The following is a 14,396-nucleotide window of genomic DNA, read 5'->3' as shown; positions in this document are numbered from 1 at the left end:
CGACTGTGTCTTTTTTGATGCAGAAGACCCAACAAAATAAAATAATAACTCCATATGTTCTACGATTTAAATTTTTTATCTAAAATGCTTTTTTTTTTTTTTTACCAAGCAACACATTTCACATTTAAGTATGTTTTGTATGAGTGAGTACAAGTTCAGGAAAACCACCATCTGAGTCAGACTATGAGCAGGAGGGCTTGTTATAGGCTTTAGTGCACCGGAGTGTGGAGTTTCTTTGGTCCCAGTTCTGCCCGCAGGACTGAGCTGTCAGGTAGATCAGGTGGTGAAAGGATGGAGGGATAACACAGGACGACAGACTGAGAGGGGCAGGCAGGGCTGGACCCCCCCAAAGCTCTCATCATAGTTTCAGAACCAACAAAATCCTTCTGCGGATGAAAATATCAAAAGTGTGACTCCTTGTCCTATAGTCATAAACCCTGAGTGCTAATCACTTGCTGAGAAGTGTAATCTTACAATTGTACATGATAATACCAGACCAAACAATAATAACTAGAATATTCAGACATTCAAGTGTTATCTGGGGATATATCATTATTCATTTTAAATACATAGCAGCTGTTTATGTGTCCTTTGCTGGGAGGAAGGACGCCTGTTTCTCCATTTTCCTCACAAGCATCCTCTGCAACCCAGGATTCCCTTGCTGGGATGACTCACACCTCCCAGTGGCTTTAGATAACATGAGGTAATAGCATGTCTTCTTAAATGCCATACCAGGACTTCTGCCTGAGTAAGCAGCCCACCAGAGCTCCTCTCCAGATGCATTTGCAGACATGTCGATGGGACATAACAGTATTTATTTTACAATAAAGAGCCAGACAGATAATCTGCAGAAGCATAGACACAACTTTGTGAATTGATGTTGTCAAGTTTCAGCAGATGGTCAGAAAATCCATTGAAGAGCAAAGTTACATTTACTCACTTTCTGGAGCTCAGGAGACAGTAGAGATGAGGATCATTTACAATAGGGGCCAACAGAAAACAAACATAATGAAATCCTACATTTTTTAAAATAACACTGCTGTGTCATGTCCATTTTTGTTTGTCTGTCAGCAGAGAGGGCCAACATGCACATGTCCATGTGTGATTAGACTCGACGTGCTCGAACAGGCACCAGGGAATGCGATAGAGGCTCCTGTCAGTCTGATGTTCTTCTGCCCATGGTGTGCCAATGCACATTGACAGGATTGTATGTTGGAGAAGGCCAGTGCTATATGGTTTGTTGTTATGTTGTTATGTTTTGGCCCTTAGGGGCCACCACACCTCGGCTGAGCAGCCACAGCCGTTTCCCCCAGCTGATTGTTTATTCTTCCCCATCGCAGCTCTGGCAATGAAAAAACATGTTGAATCTGAAGGAATCTGAGCTGTGAAAATGAGTCTATCTATCTATCTATCTATCTATCTATCTTATCTATTAAATGAAGTCTATCTATCTATCTATCTATCTATCTATCTATCTATCTATCTATCTATCTATCTATCTATCTATCTATCTATCTATCTATCTATCTATCTATTTATCTATCTATCTATCTATCTATCTATCTATCTATCTATCTCTCTATCTATCTATCTATCTATCTATCTATCTATCTATCTATCTATCTATCTATCTATCTATCTATCTATCTATCTATCTATCTATCTATCTATCTATCTATCTATCTATCTATCTATCTATCTATCTATCTATCTATCTATCTATCTATCTATCTATCTATCTATCTATCTATCTATCTATCTATCTATTATCTATCTATCTATCTATCTATCTATCTATCTATCTATCTATCTATCTATCTATCTATCTATCTATCTATCTATCTATCTATCTATCTATCTATCTATCTATCTATCTATCTATCTATCTATCTATCTATCTATCTATATCTATCTATCTATCTATCTATCTATCTATCTATTATATAACAGTTATCAAACAATCTGCATCTCACCATTTCCCAGCTTCAGGTGGAGCATTCCTATAATAAGTCATGTAACACCAGGCCAGACAGTTTGGCTGTAAGTGACAATTTTATGATGGCGTTGGATGTCTCTTGTCCTATCTCTGTGTCATATCCATTTCCCTAAGTAACTTCATTTGATGCACTCTCTCCTGCGTGACTGTTGCTCTCTGAATATCCAGTTAGCAGTCTTTTTAAAGTGCTCAGTGCTAAAAGCGGTGGATTTGATTACAAAGTCTTTTTATTAGGTTTTTTCTAATGAGTGCAGTTAAGCTGCCGTGATTCTCTCCTGCCGTCTTCACCAAACTATATTACTGTAACATAGGATCAGGAAGCCAGAATGGCTCAAGGTGCTTTTTATAGCTTTCTACATCAAACTTTTGGAATGGACTGTCTGCTCATTTATTTGAACAGGACCATTGATCTTTTTACCATATTCACTTTTTCTCCAGCAGTGACTGTTTATTGCCATTACATTGTTTAATATATTACTTTTATATTGTGTCTGTATTTTCTATCTTGCTTTTGTCTCATCTGATATAGAAAGTGCATGGCTGTATAGATAAACTTTACTTCATGAAGCACACATGGAAAAGGAGAAATTGTAGAATAAGACATGGAAAAAGTCCCCATTTGAACATTTTGTCATTTGAGGTCTGGCAGCACGTAGAGGATCATGTTAGAAAGTTTCAGAACAGCTACTGTATGGACCTTGTGGTAAGATTGTTTTCTCAACTGCTGTCTTCAAAGTCAAGAACACATTTTGAAGCTCAGCTTTTAGACCAACATGAATGAGAACTCTTAAATATCCTGAAAACATATTTACAACTATACATAAGGTTGACACAGATGTCACACAACCTTTAAATGTTCTGGAAAGTTCCCCATACAGCTTTACCCTTGATTTTAACTCATGAAGTCCCTAAGTGACACATACTGAACTTCCTGGTGGGTCATGGGCCAGGTCATGTGATTTTGTGTTCCCATAACAACATCTCCAAGATGGCCATGTGCAAGGACAACACATGTGACAGAACTTGCTAAATCTAAAAAGCTTGTTTTTTGTTGCTAAAGGTAAGATTCAAGCCATTTAATTACAATGCTTACATAACATGTCCTTTATTACATTCAACCTGTTGGGAAAATATTTCTTGATCACATTGATATGAAACAAATAAGATAATATTGCTGTGACATTAATGTCACATCGGGACTTTAACCTTAACATTTCCCAGAAAATCTAATGTGACACAGTAGTCACAATAAGAAATGTGATTATGATCTGCTCAGTTTAGTCTGTGTTATGTTCCCCATCATTTTCCCTAAAGTAGAAATGGGTCCGGGTTATTATGAGTATTTATAAGTGGGATTTTGCTCAAAGCACAAAATAAAAGTGAGTCCTGCCAGTCTAAAATAGACATCGGTCTTACTGATCAGGAATACCACGTGGGACCTCTAAATCAGCTTGCTTTTTTTGTTGAAAGTAAAAAAAACCCTCTCTGTGATCTTTCTCCGCTAACAGGTATCCCCAAGTGTCCGCTGCAGCTCCACCAACTCCTCCCACTGCTCCCTGTCATCATCACAGGAGAAACATCCTCCTCTCTGTGGAGCCGGTCCTCTGACTGACTTTTCACAGTCCGATGCCCCGACAGGACTCAGCAGTCATGGCCGGCACTCTGACACACCAAGGCTCCCCGAACCCCGGCTACAGCTCCAACAACGCGGTCCCGGTCCCGGTGCCGGCCATTACACAGACGAACTCCAGGGACAAATGGAGCAAAAAAATGGATTTTCTCTTGTCTGTCATTGGTTTTGCGGTAGACCTGGGAAATGTTTGGAGATTTCCGTACGTATGTTATCAAAACGGTGGCGGTAAGTGGTTTAGAGATTTTAAACAAGGACTTTCAGATTCATTTCACAAGTTAGGATTTGTGTAGCTTGGATTCTTATGGGATGAGCCACTTGGCAAACACTTTTATATTTTCTTCAAATCGATTAAAGCTTTGAATTATACAGAAAACAGAAGAAACTGTCCATGGTGCTGAAGTGCGCATATATAGCCTGCACATCATTAAAAGGTTATTACACATTTCATATGACATATCATACCGATATCATATGATATCGGGTTTCCTTTGGTCACTTGTATCAATCTGAATACAGAAGCCTCAAAAAGTCTTTTATGACAGAAATAAATATTTTTTAATTTAATACTTTGTTTCTGCACAGATTGTTTCAGTTATTATTTAGGCAATTATTCGGAAAAGGTTGTACTTTATTTAAAACTTTTACATCTGCAACTATGGGTCGGTTACATTACAGGAGCCGCTTGTAAGACAAGTACATTTATTGAACACCTTTCAACAAGGCAATTCAAAGTGCTGCATAAAAGACAAAAAAGGCAAGATTTAAAAGACAATTAAAAAACGCATACAGTACAAACAGGATTGAAAAAGCATAAATAGAAGATAAACACAATTTAAAAACTGAATAAACAAGATTATGTAGACATTTCATTTTATCATTATATTTGTGAATATACAATAAGTGTGTCAGAAGTGTTTTTGACAGCCTTAATAGTGTGTTCTTGTCCATGGTTTTATCAAAGAAAGATTCTGATTCTTGTAAATCCCCGTTTAAAGCTGAAATATAATATAAACTACAATTAACACTTTACCTTAATTAGCAGATGTAAAAGAACGAGGCCAATGAGAAGACTCATTTTCACATTTTCATTCAACTTACATTTTTTATTCGGTCTCAAGCCCTCATTCTTAAGTGTATGAATTTAGAATGGATTTATGAATCACTTTGTCATTACACATTAGAGTCACAGTCACATAACATGTACCCTTATGCATCTCTGTGCAGGCGCTTTCCTTATTCCATACGTTTTGATGGCCATCTTTGGTGGTGTGCCGCTCTTTTACATGGAGCTGGCACTGGGACAGTTCCACAGAACCGGAGCCATATCCATATGGAAACACATCTGTCCCATTTTCAAAGGTAAGGCCTACGACTGTGCTGCCTAACAGCAGATATTCAGATAGTTAGCTTGGGGTAATCTGTGATTCAGTGATAGGGTTACACTCATTTTAATCGTCTATCTCTATGTAGTAAATGTATCTTCAAAGAGAGTCAGTGAATCATCATAGAAACATTTCACAGGTGACTTCCTCCTCTCTCAATTCCCTCTTCTGTTTCAGGTATAGGATATGCCATTTGTGTCATCGCCCTGTATGTGTCCTTCTACTACAACACCATCATCGCCTGGGCCCTCTTCTACTTTTACCACTCCTTCTCCACCATCTTGCCTTGGACACACTGCGACAATGTGTGGAACACCCCTGACTGCACCAACTATTTTGGCACTGATAACGTCACCTGGACAAATTCCTCCAGGTCTCCGGCAGAGGAATTTTACACGTAAGTTCATGTAAGTGTGAGTTACAGAAACCACATATATAAATAGCTTTACAGTAATGCTCTACACAAATACTGCCGCCTTTTGATTTCGTACGGGAAATGTTGTCTAGCAAGCTGAAACTGTGATGATTCATGCGTTTCATCATTACAGGAGGAATGTTCTTGAGATCCACAAGTCATCAGGGCTGAGAAACGTTGGGGGTGTTCGCTGGCAGTTGATGCTCTGCCTTTTCCTCATTTTCACCATCGTATACTTCAGCCTCTGGAAGGGCGTGAAGACTTCAGGGAAGGTAACACATTGTATGATTTATTACCATAATAATAAAGAAGATTAATCTGTGTGTTCTTTACTTAAATCACATATCTATGATCTCTGTTTCTCTCCTCCTGATTTCTCTCTTTCTTCCACACCAGGTTGTGTGGGTAACCGCCACCTTGCCCTACATTGTGCTTTTCATCCTGCTAATTCGAGGCGCCACTCTGCCAGGAGCCTGGAGAGGTGTGGTGTTTTACCTGAAACCCCAGTGGGGGAAGCTGCTGGAGACCAGTGTGAGTTGGTCAGTCAGCTGGTTTGTCAGAGATGGATACAATTCACTCATCTCTAACGGGAAGAATATGGCATGCCTCATATGTTTGGTCCCTTGAGTATCTTATTTTGTAATCATACTTCGAAAGATCCATATCAAAGCTATTACAGAATCCTTTTTTAATTTGTGAAAGGTGCTCCACCTGAAATCTATCACAGAAAAGAAAAAAAGATGAAGACAGAGAAGAAATATACTTAATGACATATATTAACTCTTAGTTTGCCTCAGGTAGTGGGAAACAACAAATATATATTACTTCTTAGTTTGTATGTTATTCTTTTCCCCCATATGTTTGATTTGAACTACTTTTGTCCACCATTTCTCTCAGAGAATGGTTAATGCAAAACAAAAATGTAATGATATGATTATTTTCACTGTATCACCTCTCAAAAAGACCAGAGGACATGACTGAGATGTGTTTCTCCACTGTCCTGCCAACATGAAGGATTTCCTGATTCATATTTAACTTGCTGGACTGGTGTAATATAATAACATGTGAAGCAGTAGTTATATTTATATATATGTTCATTCATTTCTATCCACTATTTCCTTGAGGATCTGCCTATATTTTTATTTAGGTCTATGAAACGTCCTCATTTTCCTCTCCGGCTCACTGCGGTTGTTTGCTAAACATGTGTGAGTGCTTTGGTTGGAAGGGAATATGGATGAGACCAAATGAGATGCATAAATAAGCCACAGAGCAGGATAATAAGATGCATAATTGGTTTAGATTTTCTGCCCATTAACAAAGGCCTCCCTTTCTGTCTCACTCACCGATATCCAACGCTGCCTTCTTCTTTTTAATGCTGAATGCGTGCTGCTCTTCAGATCTCCCTGCATACAGCTGTGTGGCAACTAGATTTCTATACTACTGACACAACGCCTCTTCTGCTTGGTAAATTATACTGAGAGATCAGAAAATAAAAATGAAAATTTGAAGATATTTATTTAATTTGGAGAGTGACATTAGAACACTGAAATGAAAGATCTGGCCGAAACCAGTTCCAGAAATCAGATCTGTGGAAAGAAATACTGTATTTTTATGATTTTAAATGCGCAGATCTTGTAGTCTTACATAGTTTAATGTCTCCTTCTGTCTTTTCTAGGTGTGGGTGGATGCTGCTGCTCAGATATTCTTCTCTCTGGGACCCGGGTTCGGGGTGCTCCTGGCTCTCTCCAGCTACAACCCTTTCACAAATAACTGCTATCGGTAAGAGCTGAGCTTGAATAGAGACCTACGACACGCTGAGTCATGTGAACCTACATTGTGACACCTGCTGAATTCAAGGATCGAGTGTAATGACTTTAGTGCACAGTACGCGGTCAGAACTCCAACAGAAGCTGTGGGATTTATTGCTCGTGCATTAAATAAGATGGTGCAGACAATGTTATTAGAGGCTGGAGTGGTGAATACTACACGTTGGGTATGAATGCCAAGAGAAGAAATTAAACTGTACAGTATGAGTAATAGTGTGTGTGGCTGATGTGATTATCAGAGCAAAGCAGCATGTGAGGAAACAGTAGTAAACTCACAGATTGTGAAATAAAGTGGAGGCTGCAGTTTCATCAAATATATTACAAAAATACAATGTGACACTCCTCAGTGTGATAAAGAATTTTCAGAATTTGTTTTTGAATTTAGTTTTTGATTGAACAAAATATATGGTATATGCATTCTTTACCATTCAATTGTCTTCTTTATAACATTTTTAAAATAATAAATACTTACAGGAAGTCCTTTACATAAAGCATTCTGCTGATTGACACTTGTTTTACATTTCTAATGAACATCCTTCAGTAGAGTATTCCTCATTAGTATGGTTGCTAGGAGTATCCTCATGTGTCAGACACAAAGCAGAAGAGAAAATATAAAGGAAGCCATTAAACAAAGGCAAAGCTTTGAACAGCTTTCACCTCAGACAGCAATACTTTGGAACAGTGTCTCTGATGGAAATTAAAAATTAGGTTTAAAGAAGAATTGTATGAATGAATTATTATGCTGCGTGTCTTTGAACAGTATTTTACGTCTTCCTCAACAGTGACGCCATTGTGACCAGTTTGGTAAACTGTTTGACCAGCTTCGTGTCAGGGTTTGTGATCTTCACGGTGCTGGGCTACATGGCAGAGATGAGGAAGGTTGAGGTGGAGGATGTAGCCAGGGATAAAGGTCAGCCAATTAGTTATTTATATATATTCAAATCAAGCAAAGATAAAACTTTAAATTTTAAATCAGACGCTAACCCTGCTCTCTTTATATTCAACATTTTCTTTCCTTTTTAGGACCAAGTTTACTCTTCATCACATACCCAGAAGCCATTGCAAACATGATGGGCTCAACCTTTTTTGCAATCATCTTTTTTGTGATGATGATCACGTTGGGACTGGACAGCACGGTACGAACAGGGTCCCTTTATGGCCACAGGGTCCCTTTATGTATTACAGAAAACTATTCAGCGAGGAGCAATGCTGTCGTGATGTTGATTTTACTGAAATATAATTGTGTACCTGACATAAAGCATCCATCTGAATTGAATGGATTTTGCAGATTGAAATATCTACAAGCTACAATATAATACTGTACATTTTTAACGTTTTTAACAATAACAGCGTTATTGTGTGTTTCAGTTTGGTGGGTTGGAGGCGATAATCACTGCCGTGTTGGATGAATACCCAGATCATTTCTCTCACAGACGTGAACTTTTTGTTCTGGGCTTGGTAGTTGTCTGCTTTATGGGCTCTCTAAGCACCCTTACGAATGTAAGTGTTTCCCATTTTAAATGAGTTTAACCAAATAGAACAATATTCAACCCTTTGTTAGTTCAAATAATTATCTTTAATCACATTTACTGGAAGGGTTGGTGGTTGTGGATACATTGTAGTAAATTAAACACTTACATCTGCAGTCTGATGATGGATTATTATTAGTCAGTGTAAAATGTTATTGACAGGGTGGTGCCTATGTGGTGAAGCTGCTGGAGGAATTCGGAGTCGGCTGCTCCATTATAGCTGTGGGTTTCCTTGAGGCCATTGCGGTTTCCTGGTTCTACGGTAAACGCAATATTAATATCATCGACCGACCGGTTTCCTTTATCTGCAATGCAAAATTGATGACCCTTGATAATCAAACACATTGTTAGCATATGAAAAACAAATGGCTGCGTCTCATGTTTATTTTGTTGCTTTCAGGTATCAAACGATTTAGCAGCGATGTTGAGGCCATGCTGGGAAAATCTCCAGGATTATTCTGGAAGGTGTGCTGGGTTGCCATCAGTCCAGCATTTCTCGCGGTAAAATATGACAATATGATCTTTACAACAAATGGAGCTACATGTCTACAATGCCAACACTTACTTAGGCGATATAAAAAACACAATATAGGAAATATTCAACATGTAGTCATTTATTAATAAGATTAAATAAGTGTCATCCATTTAAGTCATCCAGAGATCAATGGGCAGGAGTGGATCAGGACAAATCAAGCTCAAGATCAAAAGACTACTGGCTACCAATGGCCTTTGAAGACCTAACAGCTGACCCCCCTTCTGTAGATTAAACCCTCCTCTATATGAAATATCTTCCTTAATACTTTTTCTACAACATTTATATTGCAAAAACACTTTAATATCCTTTTCTCTTATTTGTGTCAATCTGTCTTCCTGTTGACATTTTGAGTTATTACACATATATATATATATATATATATTTTTTTTTATCTGAAGGTATGACAGATATATTGCCCTTCCTCAATGAATGTTCTTATGAAAGAATACAAAAGTTACATATGGAAATGTTATGTGTCCCAACTTTTCTCAGTATATTATAGTGAGCGCCATTCTGAAAGTGCCGCATCTTACGCTGTTCGACTACACATACCCAGACTGGAGCATCACAGTGGGATACTTCATGGGCTTCTCCTCCTTCATGTGGATCCCCATCTACATGGTCTACAAGCTGGTGTGGACCCCCGGATCTCTCAAACAGGTCAGTTGATGACGGAGGGAGGAATAAAAAGTGTACAAAAAGCTGAAAACAGAAACTGCCGGGCACATTTTCCTTTAAATTAACTTCTAGCTGTCTGGTTTTCCAGAGGTTGGCGGTGTGTCTCAGACCAGAGAGGACCCTACCAGACATCCACGCCGACAGCCTCAACATGGTCACTGTGCCGTAGAAAGAAAAGCACATTGAAACATACACCTTGCTTGTAGTTTCTATTCAAAAACCACAGTTTTAAGTTATTATTTGTGAACGAACCTGAACATTATCTGACATTGTGACTGTTACCTGCTGATGATGTCCAACATGTCAACTTTCACTGCACATGTGCACTCTGTAGAATGGTTAATGCTGCTACATGTGTAATTCCAGGAGGAACTGAGATAGCAATACTCATACCTTAAAGTATGGTCTGTGTGTACTCAGATCTTTAGTTTGTAGCTTCACATGGTGCCATTTTCAAATGTTGCATCTGTGAAGATGTAGGAGTCAGTAGTGATTAACTAAATGTAATGGTCTGCTTTTCCCTTCAGATGTCTTTATCTCACAAGAACAATATGCCAAGGAAAATAAAAAACGTGTATTTCTATAACATTCAGCAAATCATTTCTATTGCATGGGGTTTTCTCTTGTCACTTTTTATATTTTCTGTTTGTGAAAGTTATATGAATCAATGGAAACACCAGTGTTGCACTTGGAACAACAGTGAGGTTAACACAGATTTGCTCCACTAGAATAATCATGGCAGCAGAGTTTTGCTTGTAGTTTCATATAAGAAATCTCTATTTAGTGGGCTGTTTGTTGCTCAGTGGACAACATACTCTTAAGTATGTGAAATAATGTTTTTCACACCAAGTATAACCAGCTCAGCTGTATTTGTATGTGGTTATTTGAACAGATATTGTGTGGTTTGTGTTGGACTAAGTCTAAACATTTTTTTTTTTTTTTGCTGGACAGACAGACAAGAGGGATTAAATGGGACCAAAACTAAATCAGTTTGACAGTAAATTACAGTCCATCATTTATTTTTGCCAATGCTGTATCTCATATTTATACAGTAGAGCTGTAATACTGTGCTTGTATAGGATTTTTACACCAGCTGGATATATTTGCTAAAAAAAAAATCAGTTTTTCCCTACAAGGCAAGGTAATGGAGATACATGAGGCACTCTAAATCGTAGTATTTAGTGTATTGCTTTGGCATTATAGAAAGTAGAGCCTATGTACTGCCTGGTACAGATACAGTGCATTATGATAATATACTATGTCCAACTGTAAGTATATTAGTTCTTCCTATTCAAAATGAACTTTTCGATCTCCATCTGATGCCTAAATTTAACTCCAGATATCCTGTTTTGCCTTAATCTGCCTAAATATTACACTGTATGTACAAAAGTTGTAAAGGTTGTATTGATATTGTGCCTCTCCGATGTTTTCACTCTCTATTTTAAGACTGTTCAAATGTTTTTTTGCAGACAAACAGCAAAACATCACTTGTGTCTTTTCCACGTGTTAAAATGATCTAAAAGTGCTTTATACTTTATTTATATTCATAGCATAATGTGATGAGCAAGGTGATGATTGTTGTGTGTCCTTTTCAACCTGGTTTATGTACTAGTCAGATGTGTATAAATTAATTACAGTATACATTACATATTTGTGCTTCTTTTCATTCCTGGAAGTTAAACATGAATATAAACAAACAAACTAAACGTCATACAGTATTTCGTAAAATTCCACAATCTATATTACAACGGGTACTATTTTTTCTTTCTGAATTGTACATGTGTAGCTGACCACATAGGAGGTTTGTTTTTTTGTAAATCTCCATATGGTGATCTTCATGTCTTTGTAATGGCTGTTGGCTGTTGCTGCTCACCTCTATTAGATATTGTAATTAACAAGCTAATTTGCAATATCCAGAATCCATCAACATACAAGGGAATAGAGCAGCCTCTACCTTCACACACACACACACACACACACACACACACACACACACACACACACACACACACACACACACACACACACACACACACACACACACACGACAGGTATGAACGTACACAAGAGTAGAAAGTGGTTTGGAACATATGATCCCCATTGAGCTGCTGGTAGATCGACATGCAGATCAAAGCCCTTTTGTTTTGTCACTGACTGCCATTGAAGTAGAGAACAGGCAAGCACAGGAGACACATAAAAGAGACACTGCTAAATAGACGGTTTCTTCTCTACCTGACATGAACAACATGACAAACTGACAAAAATGACTGATACGGTGTATGTTGCAGTGCATCCATTAATCCTGACAAAACACACTGCACTCGCTACAGTGTAGAAGTACAAAGAAGATACAAATAAAGGAGGAATTCCAGGCAGCTACGATGCATTCACAGTTGCGAGGAGAACATATATATTTAAGTATTCTCTGTCAGAAGTGATTGTTGATGAATGTGCTCTGTTTTACTTTGGACACCACCAGTGAAACAGTACTCTGCTGCATGTGCAGCTATAATGTGAATTCCACTGAAACCACAGAGCACAAATCTGAATGTACAGGCAGATGCCTTTATTATTGGTAGAGAGTCTTAAATAATGTAAATGTCCACTTTTATTATCGCTTGGTTTTAATTTTGTTATTTAATTTTTACTTCTTTACATTCTATTTATTCTATTTCACCTTAAAGCACTTTGTATTGCATGTCTTCTATGAAAGATGCTATACATATAAATTATTATTATTACTATTCATTTTTTCTGTCACATTAAGGAATATATTTATGTTTTTTTGGGTTGCTAGTCTGTTACAGTACTAATGAGGAGCTAAAAGACAACAAAGGTTTGTCGGCTGTCAGAGAGCCATATTGTTATCCCCCTCTTACTATCTCCGGTGGATTAGACTCAGTGAGCAGCAGGGATTTATGACAATATTGGGTCTGCATATAATCCTTGTGATGTTTTGTCAGGCATTTAACTTGCTAGATTTGCCTTTTTCTTTTCCTGATTTCATAATATACAATTACATATACTTTAATCGAAGGTTTTCTCTATATCACCCACCACTACTACAAAAACAGTAGATAAAAATGCTTATCATTTCAAGTTCTTTATTCGTCATGAACAACAATAACAGAGAGCAGTCGTTAGCAATGAAACTCTTAAAACTCATGCTCCCTCCAACAATGCCTATTAAATATGTATTAAAAACAAAGATAAAGTGAAGTCTATAACGTAAAATAGTGCAAGTTAAAAGGGATCAAATAAAACATAAACAAAATATAAAATAAAGTAATATAAATTAGACAGTAATTGCAATTAAATAAATCAAATCAAATGTATTTGTATAGCCCAATATCACAAATTACACATTTGTCTCAGTGTGCTTTACAGACTGTACAGGTTACGACACCCTCTGTCCTTAGACCCTCGCATCGCACAAGGAAAAACTTCCTAAAAGAAACCCCATAATTAAAGGGGGAAACATGGAAGAAACCTCAGGGAGAGCAACTGAGGAGGGATCCCTCTCCCAGGACGGACAGACGTGCAGTAGATGTCGTGTGTACAGGATAAACAACATAGTACAAATACAACATTTGACAGAAATGATGTTATGTTGAAAAAAGAGAAAAATAAACTGAATGTAAAGAGAAAAGTAGTAAATGTTTATGCATAATGATAGATATAAATATACAGGATGTAAACAGTTTGTTAAATAGTGAGTAAAAGTATTTAAAAGGTTAAGCGACAACATAATGGTAGAGTGTCAAGTGATGAGCGTCCTACATGCAACTTGGAGTTTTGTAGGCCAACCAAACATCCATCTTTCTGTACACACAGAAAGATGGATGTTATATTTTATTTTAAATTAGCACACTTTGTCATCAACCAATCCATTAATTAAGAACAAGACTAAAAAAGTCTACATCTATGGACGCGGCTCACCTCACAGCGGTACTTTAAACTGAAACTGGTGGTTTGAGACTTTGTTGAGTGGCCTCATTTGACTTAATATAAAGGTCACTATTGTTAATAAATGAGTTTAAAACAATGTGAAACAATCATTTCAGTGTCATGATGTAATGACATAAACACATCCAGTACACTGTCCAGTACAATGCTCTCATACATGTGCTGTCTTGACAATGTTCATTAATGAATCAACAGGAACAAACAAACAGGAGATGACAGTCACAGAGTCACACTTATAATAAGTGTATAAGTGCATTTCCTTATTAAGCATATTAAGCTTATCAGGTGTCCATTCTTGATTCATGTATTAGCATAAACAAATCAGTTTAGGTGTCTTCTATCTTTGAGTTCATGCTGTAATGAAATGTTTTCTTGTTTTGCTTAATTTATCCAGGAAGCCTCCGGTTTTAATTTCAGGCCACCGTGATTGACATTT

The 14,396-nt window shown here is 37.5% G+C and overlaps 1 protein-coding gene across 1 annotated transcript; it reads left to right on the top strand.

Moving 5' to 3' along the window:
• Positions 1 to 897: 897 nt before the first annotated feature.
• On the top strand, positions 898 to 11,612 carry slc6a4b (solute carrier family 6 member 4b). The gene is made up of 14 exons (XM_029440134.1): positions 898 to 960; positions 3,635 to 3,854; positions 4,854 to 4,988; positions 5,189 to 5,408; positions 5,560 to 5,698; positions 5,823 to 5,957; positions 7,102 to 7,205; positions 8,035 to 8,162; positions 8,276 to 8,388; positions 8,621 to 8,752; positions 8,944 to 9,043; positions 9,182 to 9,282; positions 9,809 to 9,976; positions 10,083 to 11,612. The coding sequence occupies exons 1-14, from the start codon at positions 898 to 900 to the stop codon at positions 10,161 to 10,163; spliced, it is 1,839 nt and encodes a 612-aa protein (XP_029295994.1). The 3' UTR covers positions 10,164 to 11,612.
• The last annotated feature ends 2,784 nt before the right edge of the window (positions 11,613 to 14,396 follow it).

This window comes from Cottoperca gobio, chromosome 9 (genome assembly GCF_900634415.1).
Source record: "Cottoperca gobio chromosome 9, fCotGob3.1, whole genome shotgun sequence".
NCBI classification, from domain to species: Eukaryota; Metazoa; Chordata; class Actinopteri; order Perciformes; family Bovichtidae; genus Cottoperca; species Cottoperca gobio.
This window is presented reverse-complemented; position numbering and strand designations above follow the sequence as displayed.

Coding starts and splice junctions, on each gene's coding strand:
- slc6a4b (XM_029440134.1), top strand. CDS start 898: ATGGTCAGAAAATCCATTGAAGAGCAAAGTTACATTTACTCACTTTCT. Junction 5,958..7,101: donor GGAAGCTGCTGGAGACCAGT/GTGAGTTGGTCA, acceptor TGTCTTTTCTAG/GTGTGGGTGGATGCTGCTGC. Junction 8,163..8,275: donor GGATGTAGCCAGGGATAAAG/GTCAGCCAATTA, acceptor TTTCCTTTTTAG/GACCAAGTTTACTCTTCATC.